We start from the raw sequence: 20,378 nt of genomic DNA, 5'->3' as shown, positions 1-20,378 counted from the left end.
AACTGCACACAGAGCCTCAGAACCACCACCTCAAACATTCACAGTGTGCGTACCGCTGTCAGGCACTGTGCCAAGTGCTTTGCATGGACGATCACATTTGTTCCTCACAGTATCTCCACACAGGTTGATACTACAGTATGATTATTCTTCTCACTTTACAGGTGAGGAAACTGAGTGGTGAGGCCCAACTCAAACATTTTGATTCACAACTCATATTACTGTATATATAACCATGGTTCATGTCCTTTCCCTATCGAAGGATCACCAAATATTCACCAATCATTTATAATAAGTCCACAATGATCAGTGCAGTATTGGAACAACAAACAACACTTTTTTTTTTTTTTTTTTTTTTTTACTTTGAGCCTTGTCAGACTGAGTCCTCTACAAGGAATGCCTTCCTCCTTCTTCTCTTCCCCTTACTATCCTATCCTAGTCTGCTTGGGAACACTCATCTTTCAAGCCTTCACCACAGAAACCCCTGGCTTCTTCAGCACCCCGCCCCCCTTTAGAACCCAACACTCTCTCTTTTTGGTTGTCTCCAACTGTTTACCCAGCTGTTTTACCTTCACTGCCCTCCTCCCACTTCCAATCTCTTGCCAGGATTCACCCTTTGTTTTCCCACTTGAATCCATTGACTTCTTGGCTATGCAGGCCACTGTCACCTGGATCGAATAACCCCCTTACGACACTCTGCCTCCACCCTCTTCCTCCCTCCAATTCGTTCTGAACCACACAGAGCAGCAGACAGATCTTTCTAAAGCACACTGCACTGTGATGCCTGTTTCACATTTCAAAGGCTTCCTCCCACCCCCAATCCCGATAGTTAGGATGAAATCATAGATCCTCCACGTGTGACTCCCTGGTCTGTCTCTGCTTCCCTCCTGGTCCATTTCTCATCACGATCCTTCACTGCAGCCTCTTAGCCACTCAGTCTGGCAAAGCTCTCTTCTTCCTTGAGAAGTCGATTACAAATGGGACCCCTCTCTCTGTACTGTTCTCATTCCCTACCCCGAACTCTGCCCATGATGATTTTCTTCTCATTCTTTCAGCCTGAGTAAATGCCTCGCATCTTCTGTATGTTGCTGTCAATGTCTTTCTTCATTCATTTACCACAATGCACAATTGTGTATATTCACTTGCAGTCTGTCTGTCCAACTGTAGCACCATGAAACCATGTCTGCCTTGCACACCACTCTGTCTTGGGTGACTAGCACATAGTAGGTGTTGATATGTATTGCACGGATGGATGAGTCTAGTTAGAAATCTTAGTACAACTTTATAATCTTTCCCTATAACTTTATTAAAATTTGTTATATCCATCTTATCTACCATTAGAGCAGTGGTTCTCAAACCTTAGTAGTACATGAGAAAAGAACTACATGAAGTGATTATTAAGAGTGCCTCCTGGGTCTCTACTCAAGAGATTCTGCCTGACTCAGAAGCCTGCATTGGAGCCCAGGTTCCACTTTTTATACACAACCCTTGGGAAGTTCTGCAGGAGGTGTGCACATCACACTTAAAGGAAGGGTGTCAAGCTCGAAGCACCTTGGTTAAGTTTCGAACAGAGCATAGAAGACAAGAAAAGAAATGGAGTCCTTTGGTTCCTTGAAAGGGCTGTCATTCATTTCTTCAGCCAACACCTGTTTCTCATGGCCAGATCCTGCACCATTCGCCAAGGATATGGCAGAGATGACACATGGTTTTTGCTTTCATGACAAGACAATGATTACAGTACTCTATGATATACAATATAGTATGTCATCAAGAGGAACAGTGCCAGGCGCCACTGTGAACTTGGCGTGGGCACAGAACTCAGACCTGCAGGGTGGGGTGCAGGTGCCCAGAGAAAGAATACTCATCATTGGAAGTTTCATGCTAAGACCTAGGACATCTTTCAAACCCCAAATTAAAAGGAGCCAGCCAACATTGCATATAAGCTAGCAAAGAGGCAGCGGCGCAGCAGGGAAGCACTCATCAGCTTCACTCGAAGGCGCCAGTGCCCAAACTGAAGAATTTAGAGCTCGGGACGCAGCTCGTGCTTAGGGACACACTGTCTGACAGGCGGGTCATATTTTATAGCTGCCGTCTAGGCAGATCCTGCAGAGAGGGCCCACGCTCACTGAACTCATGGTTTCCAGATGGCACATCAAGGACTGGGCTGGATTACTGAGCACTCCCTTGGGTTTCAACATCTTTGCCACAGTCCCATGATTTAGTGTTTGGGGAAAGAGCACATGAAGGGCTTCAGTCCCGAAGAACACAAGAGCAGGAAGTTAATTAAGTCTCCTCTTCACTAATATGTGCCTCCTTTCATTTTTGTGAGAGAAATGAAATGGGCTTAAAATAAAATTTTATGATTGCATGGCAAATCATGAAACATTTCCATTCGAGGACATCAGGAACTCTCAGGAACTTAATGAAAGGAAAAAGAGAAACACCTCTTTTCTCCTGCGACTCAACAGAGGAGTAGTTTCCATCTGTCCCTGTGCTTTCTCCCACATCACAGCTGGCATTAACCCCCCTCTTTCTGCTTCTTCCTTTCCTCACACCCCCTCTCCAACCTTCTCTTCTTCTGGGCACCCCAGCCTTCCAGGGGCCTGGTGGGGTGGAGGATGGCAAAACCCAGCACTTAGCTCTCTCACCATGTTTAACTTAGGGATGATTCACTGACCTAGGCTCCACAAGGATTTTCTTTTGTAACAAAAGATTGGAAATATTTCTCATCTCTATCCCAAAGATAAGAAGCTACTTATTCAAAGAGTAGGATCTCTAAAGCTGCCAGGAAGGTATCCACAACTGAACCGGAAAGAGACACCTACACTCACGGTGTTAGACACCTACACTCTCGGAGGAGGAAAAACTAGCCCACTCCCTGCTCTGAGGCTCGCTCCCACTGAAGGTCTGTCTGCCTTTCTTCCTTGACTCTCACCATCCATAACATCAAAACAATATATCCACGTCCCCTCCGGGGAGGGCCGGAGACCAGTTCAACTACACCTTAATTCTGCCATCAAATCAACATGGCTGTTAGTGCTAATAGGCCTGGATCTTGGTAATAACCATTGTAGAAGCAAGGAAAAAAAAGAAAAGAAAAATCATGCTCTAAAATGTGGACAAATTTTAATTTATTTTGTGATGGGGTTTTAAGAATTTTTTCTGTGCTTTTATGAACGGCTAAAAATATTTTTCAAAATTAAAAAAACAACTTTAATTTTGGCTAAGTCATTATTTCATTAAAATCTTGTGAAAGGCTATAAGGGGGTGAAAACTCTGGAGTGAGACACATGATTTAATAAACTAAAACTTATTTTAAGAAATGCACACACTTATTCATAACATTATTCAATACAGAAACTTTTGCTCAGTTACCTTTTAGACTAGACCATGAAAACAGACTTGTCCAAAAAGATCTGTCAATTCGCCTGTCTTGTCTACTGTTAGTCTATGTGGTTATTCAAATATTTGTTCTGAATTCAACATACATGTTTAAAAATAAATGTCTCAATAACAACTGAAAGGTACTGTGAATCATGCAGTAAATGGGAACACATTCCATTTTCAACTATATTTAATGTTGTCCTTGCAACTGTAAGAGAAATAACTTTTAAGGATATTCGAAAACCTTCAAATGGAGAATAGTGATAGAAAGAACTTATTAAGACAATAAAGAATCAAATTTCAAAGACGGTCTAGAAACCCTCATCTGAAGTGGACAAGAGACCACATATTCTAGGAGAAACTTCACGCCTTTTAAAGACACATCTCATGGAGGAGTCTTATAGGGCAGCGCTTACTTTTTCCTCTTTCACTCTCCAATGGAAAATTTCAAGCATAAAAATGCAGACAGAATGGTATAATGAATCCCTGTGCACCCATCACCCAATCATAAGAATTATGAACTCATGGCCAGTCTTGAATCATCTACCCATGTTCCTTCCAATTGTTTTGAAGCAAATCCTAGATATATTATTGTATCTGTAAATACTTAGACATGTTCTCTAAAATATCAGAATTGTTTTTATTGATACCAAGATTGGTGTTTATTTTGGCTTTGTTTTCTCCCCCATATGCCGACTCTTATTCGCTATGAAATAATTCTGAAAACTAGTTGCATAGAAAAAGGTTTGTCTTATTTTGTTTCAAATGCCAAATGGAAAGGAATTCCTACCTGAGTATTTAATATTACTACTCATTTTTCACACTGGCCCCTAACTTTTGGAAGCCACAAGTTCAAGTCCCAGCTGGGCACTTTCTTCCTAGATGAGAATAAGGGGAGTAATAAAACTGTGTGGTAGCGAAACAAAGGAGGGGTAGAGTGCCCCCACTTTCACATTTCCTGGCACCAATAAAAATGACCTCCATGAAGGAATGATGGGGGGAGCCCCACAAATCAGAAGTCTCTCGGCCTCAGCCCAGAAATAGAAACGCTTTGCTTTTAAAATTGTTGCTGCCTCAGGAATGATTTTTAAAAGGCTTTCAAGGCCAAGGACGTCCTGCCTCCTTCAAAACCCTTGTAGAAACACTGAAAGAAGGGAAAGGAAATGAAATACTGGACTTTCACCTATAGCTGGAAGCCAAAACCAATTAGATCTCCGTTACCTTATAGCGTGTTTGCTCCACATCATAGATCTTTTTCTCCGATACCATTTTGGGGGCAAAGAACTTGGCTAACTTTGCCAGGTAAACTCCGTTCCGGAGCCCTTCTTCCAGCTCCGTGGTTGGTGGCAATTCTTCAACTAAACAGACTTCCATCCACCTACAGGGATTGAAAAACACAACAAAACGTTAAAGTGACTCCAGTTGGGTGACTTTCCAAAGTGAAGAGAGGCAGCATCTCACGGCAGTAGCAAAGGGAGCAGGTTGGGGAGCAGCTGTAGGGGACACAGATGGGAAGAAAGGACTTCCTGGGTGGAGCACGGACTCGGAGCACAAGGTGAACAAGGGGGCCAAGCCCAGCAGCTCTGAGCTCACAGCCATGCTAAAAGCTTGTCAACTTCACTTTCTGAGTTTTTACTAATTCTCATTTGTACCATTTTGTATGGGTGGAATTAATCCTGCTGACATTACTGAAAAAATAATTCCAGTTAATGAGCCTTATGTGGATGAGATTCTTGGAGGGGTTAGGCCTTTGGGAGAGCATAATTCAAGGTACTGTAAAACCTGCAAATTGCCTCAGTCCAAAATGCCTACCAGGACAGGTAGGAAGGCATGGAAAAGAATACTAACATTCAGAAAAAAAAAGACACATTCCTTTTTCTGATACCAGGAACTTACTACCTAACCTTTCAGAAAGGTACAGTATTTACTGGGCTCTGAAAAAACACACACACAAAAAACCCTTCAGAACAAGATCAGATTAAACCTTAGGACACGGAGCCAGCATTGTAGAGAAGAGAGCACCAAGGTCATTACTGGCTCAAGGACACACAGTGGGAGGGAGCCAGGCCAGTTCCCATTTCACACTGGGTTGCCGAGAATCTGCCAGTTCTGAGGATAATGCCATTGCTATCCATCTCAGGGAACTGTATTCCCTACTACACCATCCAAGAGGCAGGTGTACAGGCTCTCAGTGGGAGGGCCGAGCAACCGATCCACCAACAAATCACAAACTCCTAGTGTGCGCACCATACCATAGGCCAGTCCCCCAGAGGACCATTAACACAACAGCGGCCAATCCTATCAACGTTTGGCGGACACAGGAGCACTGCACTGCAATATTAACTACTGATCCAGATCCAAGCAGCAGGCCCTATACAATGTCTGAACTGCCGGAAGCTCTGGACAGCATCTTCTAAAAGCTCAACGAGCCCCTATAAGCAAGGAGTATTTACTAACCACGTAGGAGACACTGTGAAACATGGAAATCAGGAGAAAAACACAAACATAAGCCCTGCCTTCAAAAAGCACCAAATATTGCAAGGAAAGACCCAAGAATCATATACAAGAGGCTGTTAGGTCCCATGCTGCATGTTGGTGCCTAAGAGGAAAAAGTTGGGGAACACAGCGTGTGGGGTTATCACTGGAGTAATAGGCAAAACATCACAAAGGTGGTGGGATCTCGATTCGGTCTAGAAAAATGAGTATTTGGAAAGGCAGGAAGGACAGCAGAGGCAGGGAGCAGGACAGTCTAAAGGCATAAAGGACACATGGCTGCCTCCTGGAGAGATCCCAGAGAGGACTGGGGCCTTTGGGGTCCAAGAGCAGAAAGGAAATGAGGCTGGGCACATCCAGGGAAGCTGGGCTCAGAGGAGGGAGCACCCTAAGGGAGTGCTGATATTTGCTGCCACAGGAAGCAGAGCTTCTGCAGCCTGGGAACAGAGGGGCGGCAGGCGGACAGGGGCAATGAGAGGAAATTAATCTTGTGCGCTGGATGTCCCGGAGACAAAGCGCCCTGCCAGGCTCTCCCCTTGGTGAGAAACTGAGGGACGAGAGTAGACAGGAAGAAACGGGAAGGGAGGAAGCCAAGAAACACTTCAAGGAAGTAGTAACAGGACTTGGTGACAGCCCAGAAAAGGGAGCAAACGGAAGAGAACTATTACCAGCCAGGGAAAGGGGCCTGGTGTGAGGGGGCTCTCGGCACCAGGGTTCAGTCCATCGTCAGGCCCCGAGCATTGCCTAACTACCCCGGGCCTCAGTTCTCACCGCTTCTACAATAAGGTCAGAGGGTAGTATACTAGTAGTCACTCTCAGAATTGAGTAAATTGCCTGTTTTTTGTTTTTGTTTTTTGTTTGTTTGTTTTTAAGTTCCTCGTTGTCACTTCTTTGCCCTCTGCCCTTCAGTAGTAAATGCCTGCACTGACTCTGTGGGTGCTGTTGCAAGCAGCAGTTAGATAGGGGAAGCTTAGAGCTGATCCAGAAACAGTCACCTCCTCAAGAACCCCTGCAAACCAAGACAGGATCGCGGAGTCTCCTCAGCGAGGTCACATGTGAAGGGATTAAACTCCTATCAACGTCAGCCTCAGCAGCTCATCTGTTAACACAAATCAATGAAAACGCTACGTGTGGTTTTTATGGTCGGTTGGGGTCAACCTTCCTACAACAGTCTCAGTGTAGGGACACCTGGCCTGGTGTTCAGGAAGTCTGGCTCTGTGGTCCCCAGCTTAATGTACTGGGACGGGTCACTCGAAACCCTGGGCATTGAGTTCAGTCCAGGAGTCTGAAATTATAATGGAATTCAATAACACTGCAATTATGTAACATGATTTTGTTTTGTTTATGAACAATTTTATAGAGAAATAATCCACACAACACGCACTCACTCACTTAAGCTGTACAATGCAGTATGTCTCAGCACACTCACAGGGTTGTGAGACCATCACCATTCCCAGATTTAGAACCCTTTCATCATTCCAAAAGGAAACCCATTGCTCATTAGCAGTCACATCCCACTCACCCACAGATTCCTGATCCACCAAATCTTTCTTTCTATGAATTGCCTTTTGGATGTTTCATAAAAATGGAATCACACAATAGGTGGCCTTTTGTGAGTAGCTTCTTTTACTTAACATAATGTTTTCAAGGTCCATCAAAGGTATAAAATGTATTAGTACTGCATTCCTTTCTATTGCTGAATAATATTCCACTACATGGGGATATTCCATTTTATTTATCCATTTATCAATTATTTTATCAATATATGGGTTCCCCCTACTTTTTGGCTAGTATAATTTTCTTAAACAATACTATAGAAGTTGGTGCACGGACATATGTTCTCATTTATCTTGGGTATATACCTAGAAATAGGATGTTTAATCTTTTTAGGGACATCCAGACTATTTCCCAAAGCAGCTGCAATATTTTATATTCAGTAGTGTATGAGGATTCTAATCTCCCTACCTCCTTGCCAACAATTAGCTATCTTTTTTTAATTATAGCTATTCTAGTAGATGTTTTGATTTTCATTTTTCTAATGGCTAATGATACTGAGTATCTTTATATGTGCTATGAAATGAAGTACATGAAAATATGAAAATATTTTGCATATCTTCTATAGAGAAATGTCTATTCAAATCCATAGCTCACATTTTAGTTGGGCTGTATTTTTACAAAAATGATTATGAGGTTTTTATATATTCTATGTAAAGCCCCTTATCAGATATATGATTTGAAAATATTTCTCCATTAAGTGTGTTGGCTTATCACTTTCTTGATGGTATCTTTTGAGGCACAAAAAAGTTTTAATTTGACAAAGCCTCACTTATCTATTCCTTTGTTGTTTGTATTTGTGGTATCCAAGTTAGAAACCATTGCATAACTAAAGTTCGCAGATATTTACCCATGCTTTCTTCTAAGAGCTTTAGCATGTTAACTGTTATATTTAAGCCTCTTATCCATTTTGAGTTATTTTTTGTACATGGTGAGAGGCAAGAGTCCAAATTCACTCTTTTGCATGTGGATATCCAGTTGTCTCCGCACAGCACCACTTGTTAAAAATACTTCATCCCACTGAATTGTCTTGGCTCCCTTGTTGAAAATCAATGGACAGCAAATGTGAAAAGATATTTGTAGACTCTCAATTCTATCCCAATGATCTATATGTCTGTGATTTATGTATGATAGTACATAAAGTATGAGTACATAAAATCAAGCTGGAAAGACTTCATATGTCATCAAAAGCCTATCTTCAGATTTGACCCCAAAATCTATAGGAATGAAAACCAGAATTAGTTGTGTGTGTCCTCCTGTTAACCTTGCATTTACCACTTCTTCCGTATTCTTTCTCCTACTGAACCACAGCACCGATATGTGAATGTCTCACCCCAAACAAAAGCCAAAGTCATTTCATATGAGCATCTGAAAGGTCACTGCAAAACACCTTCCTTCTCTGGTCCTGGAGCTACTTTCCTACTGTATTAGTATTGTATGCTTTCTCTTCTCTCCGCAGGGAAAATGTGGGTCACTTTCCAGGCACAGAGAAACAAAATGGAGGTAAAAGAAACTTCCTTTTTACCATTCAAGCAGTCTGTCTTCAATCACCGCAGTCCCCCCGCCCCTTTTTATTTTTGAGTTGAGGTAGTTACCATAAGTAGCTCTACATGTAAAAGTACAAGGTCTGATCCAAGTGAGACTGGGAGAAGGAGGAGGAGGGCAAGGATGCTGGAAGAAGGATGAAGGGGGAAAAATGTGAAAATTTTCCAATTTTAGCTTTAGGCCAAAAATAATTAATGTCATTGTGTCTCACAAGTGGTAACAAAACCAAACTCATGAAAATCCCAAGACAAACGATCCATTCTATTATGCTACTTTGTGCCTTGCAGAGCATATGAAAGCTGTTTCATGGAGGCATTTGCTATCTCAGTTGTTATTCAGGAAATCACCAACTATAAATCTTGGTCTCTATCATACAGCGCCGTATGGAATAAATGTCCCGAAAGTAGAACTGTTGGCCAAAACCCAGAAAGTGTGGGGTTTTGTTTTTTTTTTCTGCACAAAACCCTATTTTAATGCAGTGCCCAGTTCCATGAACTTACAAGTGTTACAAGTCAATTTCTCTCCCTAAATGTTTTGAAAATCAGCATATGAAATATTTTACAAAAGAAAAAAAAAAAAAAGACTAGATATTTTTATACAGACAGAATAATTGGTCAACTTTTGTGTCAATAGATGGTAAAATGTCAGGAGGACTACATTAAGTTCTCATGGTGAGCGTTGTTCATTCCCAGGAGGCTGCTGCGAAAATGACACCACATTAGCTCCGGGGAACAGAGATGCAGGGAACACACATTGCTCCACCGAGTGGACATCCTCAGGTCCCCATTCTTCTCTCATACAAAACTTATTAGGTTCAGTATAAAAAAAAATGGCCTGAAGTATTAAAACGATGCTAATTATTTTCTTTAAATACAGACACATAATACCACAAAAAGAATCCATGTATGAATCCAAGATCTAACAGGAATGGAGCAGACTTCTGAGGACTTATTTCTCTTTAGGAGGTGATGGATGACAGAGCAGAATATGTTGAGTTTGGCAAGCATTTCCCAGCCTATGTTCACAGAATGCTGGCTCAGTGAGATGCTAACAGTGTCCTGGGGAAGAGTGGGAGAAGGAGGCCAAGTATGTTTAGAAAATGCTACCTTCTACATCCTTTCTTGAGGACTCATAAGTTGTATTATCATCCTGAAAGCTCAGAGAATTCCTGAAGTAGGGAACTAAGTTTAATTGCTCTTAACCCAATGTTTCCCCAATTTTTTTTTGACCACAGAATTTCATTCCTCCAAAACACCTGGTTGGTAACATTTCATATAATTAAATGGCAGGCAGCTGAGAGAGGCAATACAATTGGGTGACTGAAACCAAAGCATCTGGGGTTTCTCTTTCTGGATTCAAATTGTAGTTCTAGCACAATACTAGTGATTCCTTTGTAAAATAAGGGTATTTTAAATATGCACCCTAAGAGGGCTGTTGGAAGGAGTAAATGAGAATCTGTGTTTAGCACTTTGCCCAGCACTGAGTAAGAACCTACCCTGTTTCCCCGAAAATAAGACAGTGTCTTATATTAATTTTTTCTCCCAAAGTTGTGCTAGGTCTTATTTTCAGGGGATGTCTTATCTTTCCATGCGCTAGTCTTATTTTGGGGGAAACACGGTAGCAACCACGCTGATTAGCATGTCTCCAAGTGTGAACCTGGCCTAGTCCTTCACCAGCTGTGCAACCGCGACATATTAACCAGTTATCCCAGTTAATACTTTTAAGCATCTAGTACTTTCCAGACACTGTTGTGAGTGGTGCACCAAGTGCATCAGCCTAAGTTTACTGAGCAGCAAGCCTCAGATTCTCATAGATGTTAGGGTGCTACTCATTCAAAGTGCTTCCATGATGAAATGACCCAGTGCCAGTGCAGGACCCAGCAGGGAGCTGGCCCCCTGATATCACTCATATTGTTCCCTTCTCTTTAAAGGAACAATTTTTCAAAGAATCTTTTTGAGTGAGAAACTTCTTAAAGATGGGTATTTAAAGCATCCTTAGCCATGGGATGAGGAAAGAAGAGAGATAAGCTGAATGGCCAGAGGCACTTGAAATATAAGAGAACTTTGTAGCCCAATTAGTAGGTCTAATTAATTCTTGAACATTTTGAAATAAAATTTGAAAAACACTGAAAATTATTTCACAGAATACACTGTTGCTCAAATACATGTTCTATTCATAATTCTTCCTAATTCCAGGAGCCAATTAGATACTTACTGTACTTCTGATTAGGTTTGGCCCCACGAATCATCTACCTGGGATGTGTTATACTATCACAGCATGCCTGGGGAGACAACTGGCTTAACATATACAAACCACAAAAGAAGACATTTGCATGTGCCAACATTTCTAGATAGACAGACATTGCATAAAGCAATGAGCCTATAGAATAAAACAATAAAAAATACCCACAAACATGTACTTATGTTTAATGTTAAGCAAAAGCTGGTCTTAAAGTTCAACAGTTCGTTGGGAGAGGGGGAAAAAAGGAAGGGAGAGACAATATTTAATGTGTTCCATATCATGGTTTTTGATTGCTATCTTAGATGACTTGGTTTAAGTGTTAAATATTTAATAGTACTTTAATAACACTTAAAACTTTTTTCTGAAACAACACTCATATAGTGGGGGGGGGGGAAACAAAAGCTACGTAAATCAGGATAGTTGATGCCTAAGCGATGATTAAAGAAATTTACACGGCTGAAGAGAAATGCTTACATAAAAAAACAGCCCTGGAGTATCCAGGGATCCAGATGAGGATGAGAATCCTCCGTTTTCTGCCCTCTACTGGTGTATTATATGTGCCTGCCGATCTCAGCTACACAGCATCCCCAATATATTTGAACAGTTATAAATTGTTGGTACAAACTTCCTAAAAAACAATCTGATGATGAACTAGTAAAAAAATTACTGTACACCTAATAAGTTTAGGGCATGATATTATATAAAGTTCTTTTTACTCTTCTCATAACCCTATGAGTTAGCATCTTCCTTTAGAAAAATAAGGAGCCAGATACCAAGAAAGATAAAATATCTTGTCCAAGTTCATATATGTGGGGAAAAAAGCATGATTTGAACCCAAATAGCACTCTTAACTCTGCCCATTGATACTCTACTGCTTCTTGAAAGAATACACTAGGAAACTTAAAATACAAGCCAGATAGTTTACTTTGTGAATCTAGCTTAATAAACAGCTATGGCTGAAGATCTTTGTGTAACCGAAAAACTGGAAACCACCTTAGTGTCTAAGAAAATCTTGTTTATCTATTATAGAATGTCATACAATCATTTGAGCTATTTGCTCAAAGATGGAAAATATACTTGTGGTAAATTAAGAGAAAAGAGTGGGATACAAAATTACAGAAGAAGATAATTTTATTTTTAAAACTATATGTATTTAAATTAATGTACACAGACTGCAAGACATGTAGCAAAAATGTTAACTGGTTTTCCGGGTGAAGTTCTTCACTGGTATTGGTGAAACTCTTCATCTGGCCCTGTATCTTAATTGTTTATCATAAGCACACGTTACTTTCACTCATAGAAATTAGTGAGACACAGGACCAGCAGGTAAGCTGAGGCTTCAATGCAGGGTGTCACCTCACAGCACACCTGTCCTCCGCACGCCATTCTGCAGCGAAGAGGAATGTGACGAACAGGGCACACGCTCACTTCCTGGGAATGTTCACTTCTCAAGCAGAAGAAACTCACAGCGAAGCCCCTTCTTAAAGCAGATTGAGCCAGGCTGATCTTCATAGACACTGCTTTCCCCAAGGGAGCTGTGCCTGTGCCTTAACACAGGAGGAGGCCCGCATCCTCTCTGGGCCTGGCTGAGAGGCTGCTGTCCCTTTCAGAGCTGTCCGTGGGGTGAGCTGAGCACTGGACTCCGGGTTCCCAAAAAACCTGGCTTCAAGCCTGGTTCTGCAATGTTTTAGTTGTGATGACGGCGGCCTGCAACCATCAACCTGGGCCTTCTCGCCCCTTTGGAAAACTGGGTTCACCACTGCTACCCCACTGAGATGTCCCGAGAGTGAAAAACAGATGCCATGTGTGGAGTCACCTGGTTACAGATGTTCAAGAAACAACTGTTCACAAATAAGAAGAAAATGAATTGGGCAGGAGAGCATCAGTTTAAAGAGTAAGGCTCGCCCTAACCGGTTTGGCTCCATGGATAGAGCGTCGGTCTGTGGACTGAAAGGTCCCTTGCTTGATTCCAGTCAAGGGCATGTACCTTGGTTGCAGGTACATCCTCAGTAAGAGGTGTGCAGGAGGCAGCTGATCGATGTTTCTCTCTCATTGATGTTTCTAGCTCTCTATCCCTCTCCCTTCCTCTCTGTGGAAAATCAATAAAATATATTAAATAATTAAAAAAAAAAGAGTAAGGCTCCACAGCAGCATGGTCACGGTCACACTGACATGATCGTGCAAGGTCCTCTGAGCGGAGACGGTGGGGCACAGGACACTCTGCAGGACAGCCCGCAGGCCCTACTGCCTTGGAGAGCTGAACTAAAACGTGCCTCTGGGCTCTGCCTACCTGGCTTCCCTGGAACTTGCTAAGGAGGTGGTGGGTAGAGGGGGGACAGGACAGTCCTGTTCAATTGCGGCGCAAAGCCGTCTCTGTTTTACAAGGTAACCACGAGCTGGGGTGCAGAAAGGAAGTACAGCAGGATGAACCGAAAGCCGTTGGCAGCAGTTTCCTGGCAAATCAACCCTCATCTGCGGCTTGTGCACACATTCTGACCTACATAACAGCGGAGGGCTTGATGAAGCAATTCTTCCTGGGCTTGTGCACGTGATCTAACCACAACATAATCACTGTTCTTGCACTTTTACTCATTTATTTTCCCAATGGAGGCAAGAAAATGAAAGCAGCAAGCTTAAGAAGGCCATTGTAAAGTTACCAATTTGCCACAACTCCCACCAGACATTCAGCATGGAATAGTCAAATAATGAACATTCTAGAACACCAAGAGAATGCCATAGCTAAAGCCAGGGCCTATTTCAAAATATAAGAAACCCAACCGGGCACACGCTGTATCCAGTATGGATTTCCTTCCTTCTTTCCCACCCGTTCAGCTACAGGCATCTTGTGCTGAGAGGCAATCCTTTCCTGGAGATGGGGAACTGGAGAGAGATAGGAAGACTGATTTTTTCTTCTTCTAGTCTAAAAGATCAAAAGAGCTTTCAGCAAGTAGGAGCGAAGGAACAGCAGGAGAAGACACTATTGAAAAGTCTAACTGTTGGAGAAATGCCATTTCAATACCATATCAAGAGCCCCTTCCTCTCCACCTCCATCGTTTGCCCAGTCCTTATTGGATCCCCCACCCCCACGGCCAGCTGTACCGAGAAAGTGACAAACAAGGACTCTCTGGATCCCATCAATCATCGTCACCGAGAGGAAAATGAAAAGAACCCAACATATGTTCTCGCAAATACCTCCCCCTCTCCACTCCCACCGCTCCTCCTCCTCTCCGCCAGCACACCATCTTTACAAACAGCAAGCCACGTTTTAATAGCTTTTCAGTGGAAATGGGCGACGAGCCGATAGCGAAGCAGCCCAAGCACCATTCTTTTCCGTATTTACAGTTCACAGTTCACACATGAGCTAGGGCTGACTGGAGCGGGGCTGCATACCAACAGGCTCCTGCCAACCCAGACCACAGTGAGTGGACGGGCAGGTGATTAAACCAGCGCTGCACGCATGTCTGGAGGGATGCGGACTAGAAAGGATGCTCAACATAGGTAGCAGATGGTACCACTCTGCTACTTGTTCTGGGGACAGTAAACGGGAGTTCCTTGTTTCTCTGCTGACCACTGACAATTGATACATCGATTCCTATGGCAACAGCTCTAAGTATATAACACTCTAAAAATAAAAGAAGACTGTTTTAAGTAAAAGACACTTGCCTTCGTTTCTGGGAATGTAGTGAGGGGCAATTTGTGTCATAAGCCATTGAATAATTTCTCTGTTTAACTCCAGAATCCCCTAATGCAACATCTATTCTGGCTAAATAATATAAGAGGAAAACACATACAACAAATACAAAAAAAAAACTACATGCATGAGGGTATTAAATCACACTAATATTAAAAAATGAATAACTTAAAGTTGTTTCACAGAAAAGATTGTGAAGCTGGGTGCATAATATAGATGAAGTATGCAATTATTAACATTTATAATGACAACTTAGCAAAATGGAGGAATGGTGATGTAATAAAGTGAATAATACAGTAACACACGGACTTTTTGTTATAGTTATGTCAGGTGTGCCCATATATGAAAAAGTTGATATATTAGGTTGGTGGAATTCTAGGGTTTCCTAAATTTGTTTTAAAGTGTTGTTTGTGACAACAAAAATTAAGATAAAAGAAAAACTGGAGTAAAGGTTACTGAAATGTTTCAACTATTTTCAAAATCTCAGTTCCGCCAAACAAGTATAGGTAGCAACCATCTATAATAGATTCGCTGCACACCTAACACCAAAGACAGAACACGCAGAGTCTGGGGAAAGCTAAGCCACAGAATGAGAGAGCCACACCATTTGCATAAATTGAAAATACTAACAAGATGAGCTACACTGCAAGAACACATACAAACCACAGGGAAACACTTTACACATATCTGAATGGTTGCCTATGGGGGTGTGGGGAGGTGAACTAGGGATAAAAGGAGGTAACTTGTAGGGGGACCCAGCTCAAACCAGTAACCACTCTGGGACCAGTGAGCCCGTGTGTCGTACCCTGGGAGTGTGAATGGCTCAACATCTGCACTCAACCTTTGCCCAAGTAGGGCAAGTCATGGTTTTAAGATTTGGAAGCCAACTGCTACCATTTCAGACAGCCAGGTACTTCCTCTCCATCATATATGCCTGCTCCCAAACAGGAGTTGCTTCATACAAGAACCCCTACTGTTTGGTCCCAGGTTCTACTTTTCCTCTGTTTTAAAACAAGATGAAAACACTGCGGGAAATGATCTCTTCTGAAAGCTATTTCATCTTGTTGCCAATCGTGTGTACCATTGTGTCACACAATTAAATAATAATTTATAGTAATAGGACACACACACACACACACACAGAACTATAACTATTCAGAAATTATCCTTTGGAAGCTACAAAAGCAATCTGCAAAAGTGGTTGTCTCTGGAGAGCAGGAGTGGGTAGAAAGAAGACAATTTCCACTGTGTACTCCTCTTTTAAATTTTGTACCATCTGCATATATGACCAAATACAAATTTTAAAGCACTTTATTAAGCAACCACCCACTCTGTACACATAATATCACAAAATATGCTTACCAAAGTAAAATGTTCCAATTATACCAGAACCAATAGGAGTTCCAGCAACCCTTCCTCAAAGCTAAATGCCCGGCTCCCCTGGCCAGGTCTCCCAGCTCAACCCACCAGGGGGCAGTAGCTCTAGCGGTGCTGGCCTGGGCTTCCCTGGTTTTACATGGAGGTTAATAATTAATTAGAGCCCCGCCACTCAGAATATCTCCCCAGCATCAAAGGCCGCTGGGGACTGCTGCCTCTGCCAAATGGCCCCACACCCGAGTCTCCACGTTTCTTGCACAGACGCCCTGCAATCTATCTGAGCACAGGAACCCCGAGTGCTCCGGAGTCCTCACACCTCACAACGAAGGCAAGTTGAGGCCTTTTAAAACTAAGGTCCTTTTCTTAACCACCTGCTAGCTCTTGGGTCAGAACAGCAGCTACCAAGGGTGGAGTGGCCATCGAAGCACGAAGAAGAGAAGAGGGGGTGGCTGGAAACCGGTGCCTGTGGGAGGCAGCCACCCTGTAGCATGCTTGGGAGCTGGGGACCCTCCATGCCATCCACAGTGATTTCTCACTCAGACTCTGAGACGAGTAAGAATTTCCAGACAGATAATTAAGCACCATTTCACTTGTCTAACAACTTCATCCTGGGTCTGGACTGAAATAGACATCAGAAATAGAGAACCTTTTTCCTGAGACAAGCCCTCACGGAGGGGGGAAGTGAAAGACCACAGGAATAAAAAGCAATCTCGTCCCACCCACCCACCGTGGGGAAAAAGCAACGGACAAATGGGGCCTTTAGGAGGGGGGAGGGAAAGGAGAAGCCAGAAACTAAACTTCTGTGCAATAAGAACATCAGAATTTCACCTCCGGAGTTGGCTATGATGTCCCGTGAGGAAAGAGAAAGACAGGAAAAGAGTGATGGACACAAAAAGAAACTGGCTGGAAGGCAGGAGACAAAAACCACACCGCTGAGACACCCCACCCCCCATCCCACGGTTTCCCCTCTGACAGGAAGCACAAATCATCCAGACTCAGTGACTGACAGCAAGGTTTCCAGCTCCGCTGCCTGGACAAACCGCCAGGTCAACTTGGGTGATGGGACCTGCTGGGGGGGCGATGGGACCTGCTGGGGGGGCGGTGGGACCTGCTGGGGGGGCGGTGGGACCTGCTGGGGGGGGGCGGTGGGACCTGCTGGGGGGGGGGCGGTGGGACCTGCTGGGGGGGGGCAGTGGGACCTGCTGGGGGGGCGGTGGGACCTGCTGGGGGGGCGGTGGGACCTGCTAGGGGGGCGGTGGGACCTGCTGGAGGGGGGGCGGTGGGACCTGCTGGGGGGGCGGTGGGACTAGCTAGGGGGGCAGTGGGATCTGCTGGGGGGGGGGGCGGTGGGACCTGCTGGGGGGGGGGCGATGGGACCTGCTAGGGGGGCGGTGGGACCTGCTGGGGGTTTGGGGGGGGGGGGAGTGAGGCAGGAGGCCAGCTGCCTAGAGCACCCATGTGCACCCTGACCTCCTCTCTGACCGCCATCGCGATCACGTACACGTTCCACCTTCGGTGAAGTCATGAGCGACCACACAGAGAGAGACAGGCTGCCAACCACAAGGAGAGCCGCACGGAGGCTGCAGGGAACGGGAGCTGTTACGAGAGAACACTATTACGCCCCGGTGTTCTTAGGTTTCAGGAAACGTGGCTTGACCGACAGCGTAGCCAGCTCCGTGCAATAACAAATCCTGGAGCGAGGGCGAGCTGGGCTGGCTTGGGTTTCACGGGCCTCCATTTCGGGGCTGCCAGGGCCTCACCTAACACCTTCCCGGACTGCCTATCTGTACGACACAGGATCTGAAGCCGGCCAGCTATCGTCGCTGCCATCGAGCTATCGACCGGCATCGCAAACTGTTATTTCCAGACCACAGCCACGGGGCTGAGTTCTAGCACATACCCAGAATGTGAAATGGCCGGGCACACAGTCCCTTCCATAAACATAAAGCGAGCGTTATGTGAAAAGCAGATGTTCCGATAGGATCCCTGGAGGACGGGGAAAGCAAGCAGGACTCAGAACGGGGTGGCAGCACACGGAGCGCCACGGAGCCAGCCGGTGGCCGAGCTGGAAGAGAGTGGGGGTGCCTTCTGCACCTAGAAAAACTGGCATTTAGAATGTCCCAGCTAAGGGGGAAACCGCGTTTAAAGGGACTCTTCACCAGCAGAGACCAATCTGTTGGCAAGACCTGTCCCCAGGGAGTTGGAGGCATGCAAGGATAGATAACAAGGAGATTTCAGATTTTATCGGCAGAGAAAATGTCAGGGAGGGTGTCAAGTAGCCAGGCAGAGCAGAAGTATTAGTCACTCCTAAATACCTGAATTATTAATATGAATTGGAATAAATCCAGACTACCTCTAGCCGGGCTTGCACACAGAGGCCTGCAGGGGCTCAGCTGTCCGGCTCCAGCCCCACGGCCGTCTTGTGGGAACATGGGCCATGGGGGTCCCGCCCTCACCATTTCCTTAGAAGTGAGAAATCCAGGTACTTTTATGAGCACTTGTGATTTTTTTTATGCTCAGAACTAATTTAAAAATAGTTAAACACTCTGCATGTTGAATGAAACACATCTTAAACTTTTATAACATCTGAAAGGGAAGTGAAAATATGCCTCGTGAATATGTTTTCAGATGGGTAAAAGACTGGCCATGGATTTACGGGGTTAGCAGCTGTCTTTCTCAGCACATTTTTTTTTTTAAATAGTGTGTGTGTGTGTGTGTGTGTGTGTGTGTGTGTGTGTGTTTTAAAGCAAGGCACTATATTTACATAACTACTAAATTTATGTTAACAAATACATTAGAAGCTGCATAAAATAGGAAGGGCAAAAAAAAGAAAAGTTACTGCTTCTAGAGTGGCTACTTAAAAAAACAACAGTCACAGAAAATAACAAATGTTAGGGAAGATATAGGTAAATCAAAACCCTCATGTATTACTGCTGGGAATGTAAAATAGTGCAGCCACTGTGGAAAACAGTTCGGTGGTTCCCCAAAAGTTAAACATAAAAATTACATATGATCCAACCATTTCACTTTTGGTTAAATACCCAAAAGAATTTAAAGCAGGGGCTCAGATAATTGTATACCGATGTTCATAGCAGCGTTATTCCCAATAGCCTGACAGAAACAACTCAAGATAAACAGAAGAACAAACTGTGGTATTATCTAAACAACAGATTACTATCCAGCCTTAAAAATAAAATTCTTATATATGCCATATGAATGAACCCTGAAGTCATCATGCTAAGTGAAATAAACCAGACTAAAAGGACAAACTCTGTATGCTTCCACTTACAGGAGGTCCCTAGACTAGTCAAGTTCATAGAAACAGGAAGTAGAATGGTGACTACCAACGGCTGGGGGAACAGGAATGAGGCATGTAGTGTTTAATAATCGGTGTCATTTCAGTTTTGTAAGAAAAAAAAAAAACCCACAACGTTTTGGAGATGGATAGTGGTGATAGTTGTATAATATTGTAAATGTATTTAATACCAATAAACTGTATATTAAAAATGAGTAAAATAGTAAGTTTCTGTCATATATAGCACAAAACAAAAAGGAAAAGAGTCATATGGATATAGATAAAGAAAATAATTAAAAGGAGGTGCCTTACTACTTGCTGGTTTTCTCGGAAACCAATTCAGGGACACGGACCTCCAGCTCCCACCCAACCCTTTAGCCATTACAGCCTGGCTCTGTCCCAGATGGGCTGTTGTGACTACAGGAATCTTGCTGCCTGGTAGAAATCTCCCACAGGGCCATGGTGCATGGCTGTACATGTGGCACAGAGACAGGGTCCAGGCCCAGGAGACCAGCCTGTGCTCCACTGGCCAGGCCCTGCATCTTGAGGAGGGGAAGCCTTCCCCTTCTCACAAAGGCCCTACAGACTAGTAGCGGCCCTGACCTTCCCTCCCCTCACAGTGGTCTTCCCTTCTAACTCCCTGTTTCTGTTCAGGGTACCCTCTGTTCTCATTGATCCCAGATTAAAATTACAATGTTATTCCATTCAGATACTGGCTTCTATCAACTCTGCTTCTGTTCCCCTTCATTCTCCCTGTCCACTCCCACTGCCACTTACCTCTTTGACCTCTGGCCTGAACTT

The 20,378-nt window shown here is 43.8% G+C and overlaps 1 protein-coding gene across 2 annotated transcripts in view; it reads right to left on the bottom strand.

The window, feature by feature from the left end:
• Positions 1-20,378, bottom strand: part of IQGAP2 (IQ motif containing GTPase activating protein 2) — a 254,510-nt gene that overhangs the window by 119,560 nt on the left and 114,572 nt on the right. For both annotated transcript variants that reach the window (XM_045571611.1, XM_036411313.2), the window contains exon 3: positions 4,603-4,759. In XM_045571611.1, coding sequence (XP_045427567.1) covers positions 4,603-4,759 — 157 coding nt within the window. The remainder of the gene's footprint in view (positions 1-4,602; positions 4,760-20,378) is intronic.

The sequence above is a fragment of the Pipistrellus kuhlii genome, unplaced genomic scaffold (assembly GCF_014108245.1).
Source record: "Pipistrellus kuhlii isolate mPipKuh1 unplaced genomic scaffold, mPipKuh1.p scaffold_m20_p_4, whole genome shotgun sequence".
NCBI classification, from domain to species: Eukaryota; Metazoa; Chordata; class Mammalia; order Chiroptera; family Vespertilionidae; genus Pipistrellus; species Pipistrellus kuhlii.
This window is presented reverse-complemented; position numbering and strand designations above follow the sequence as displayed.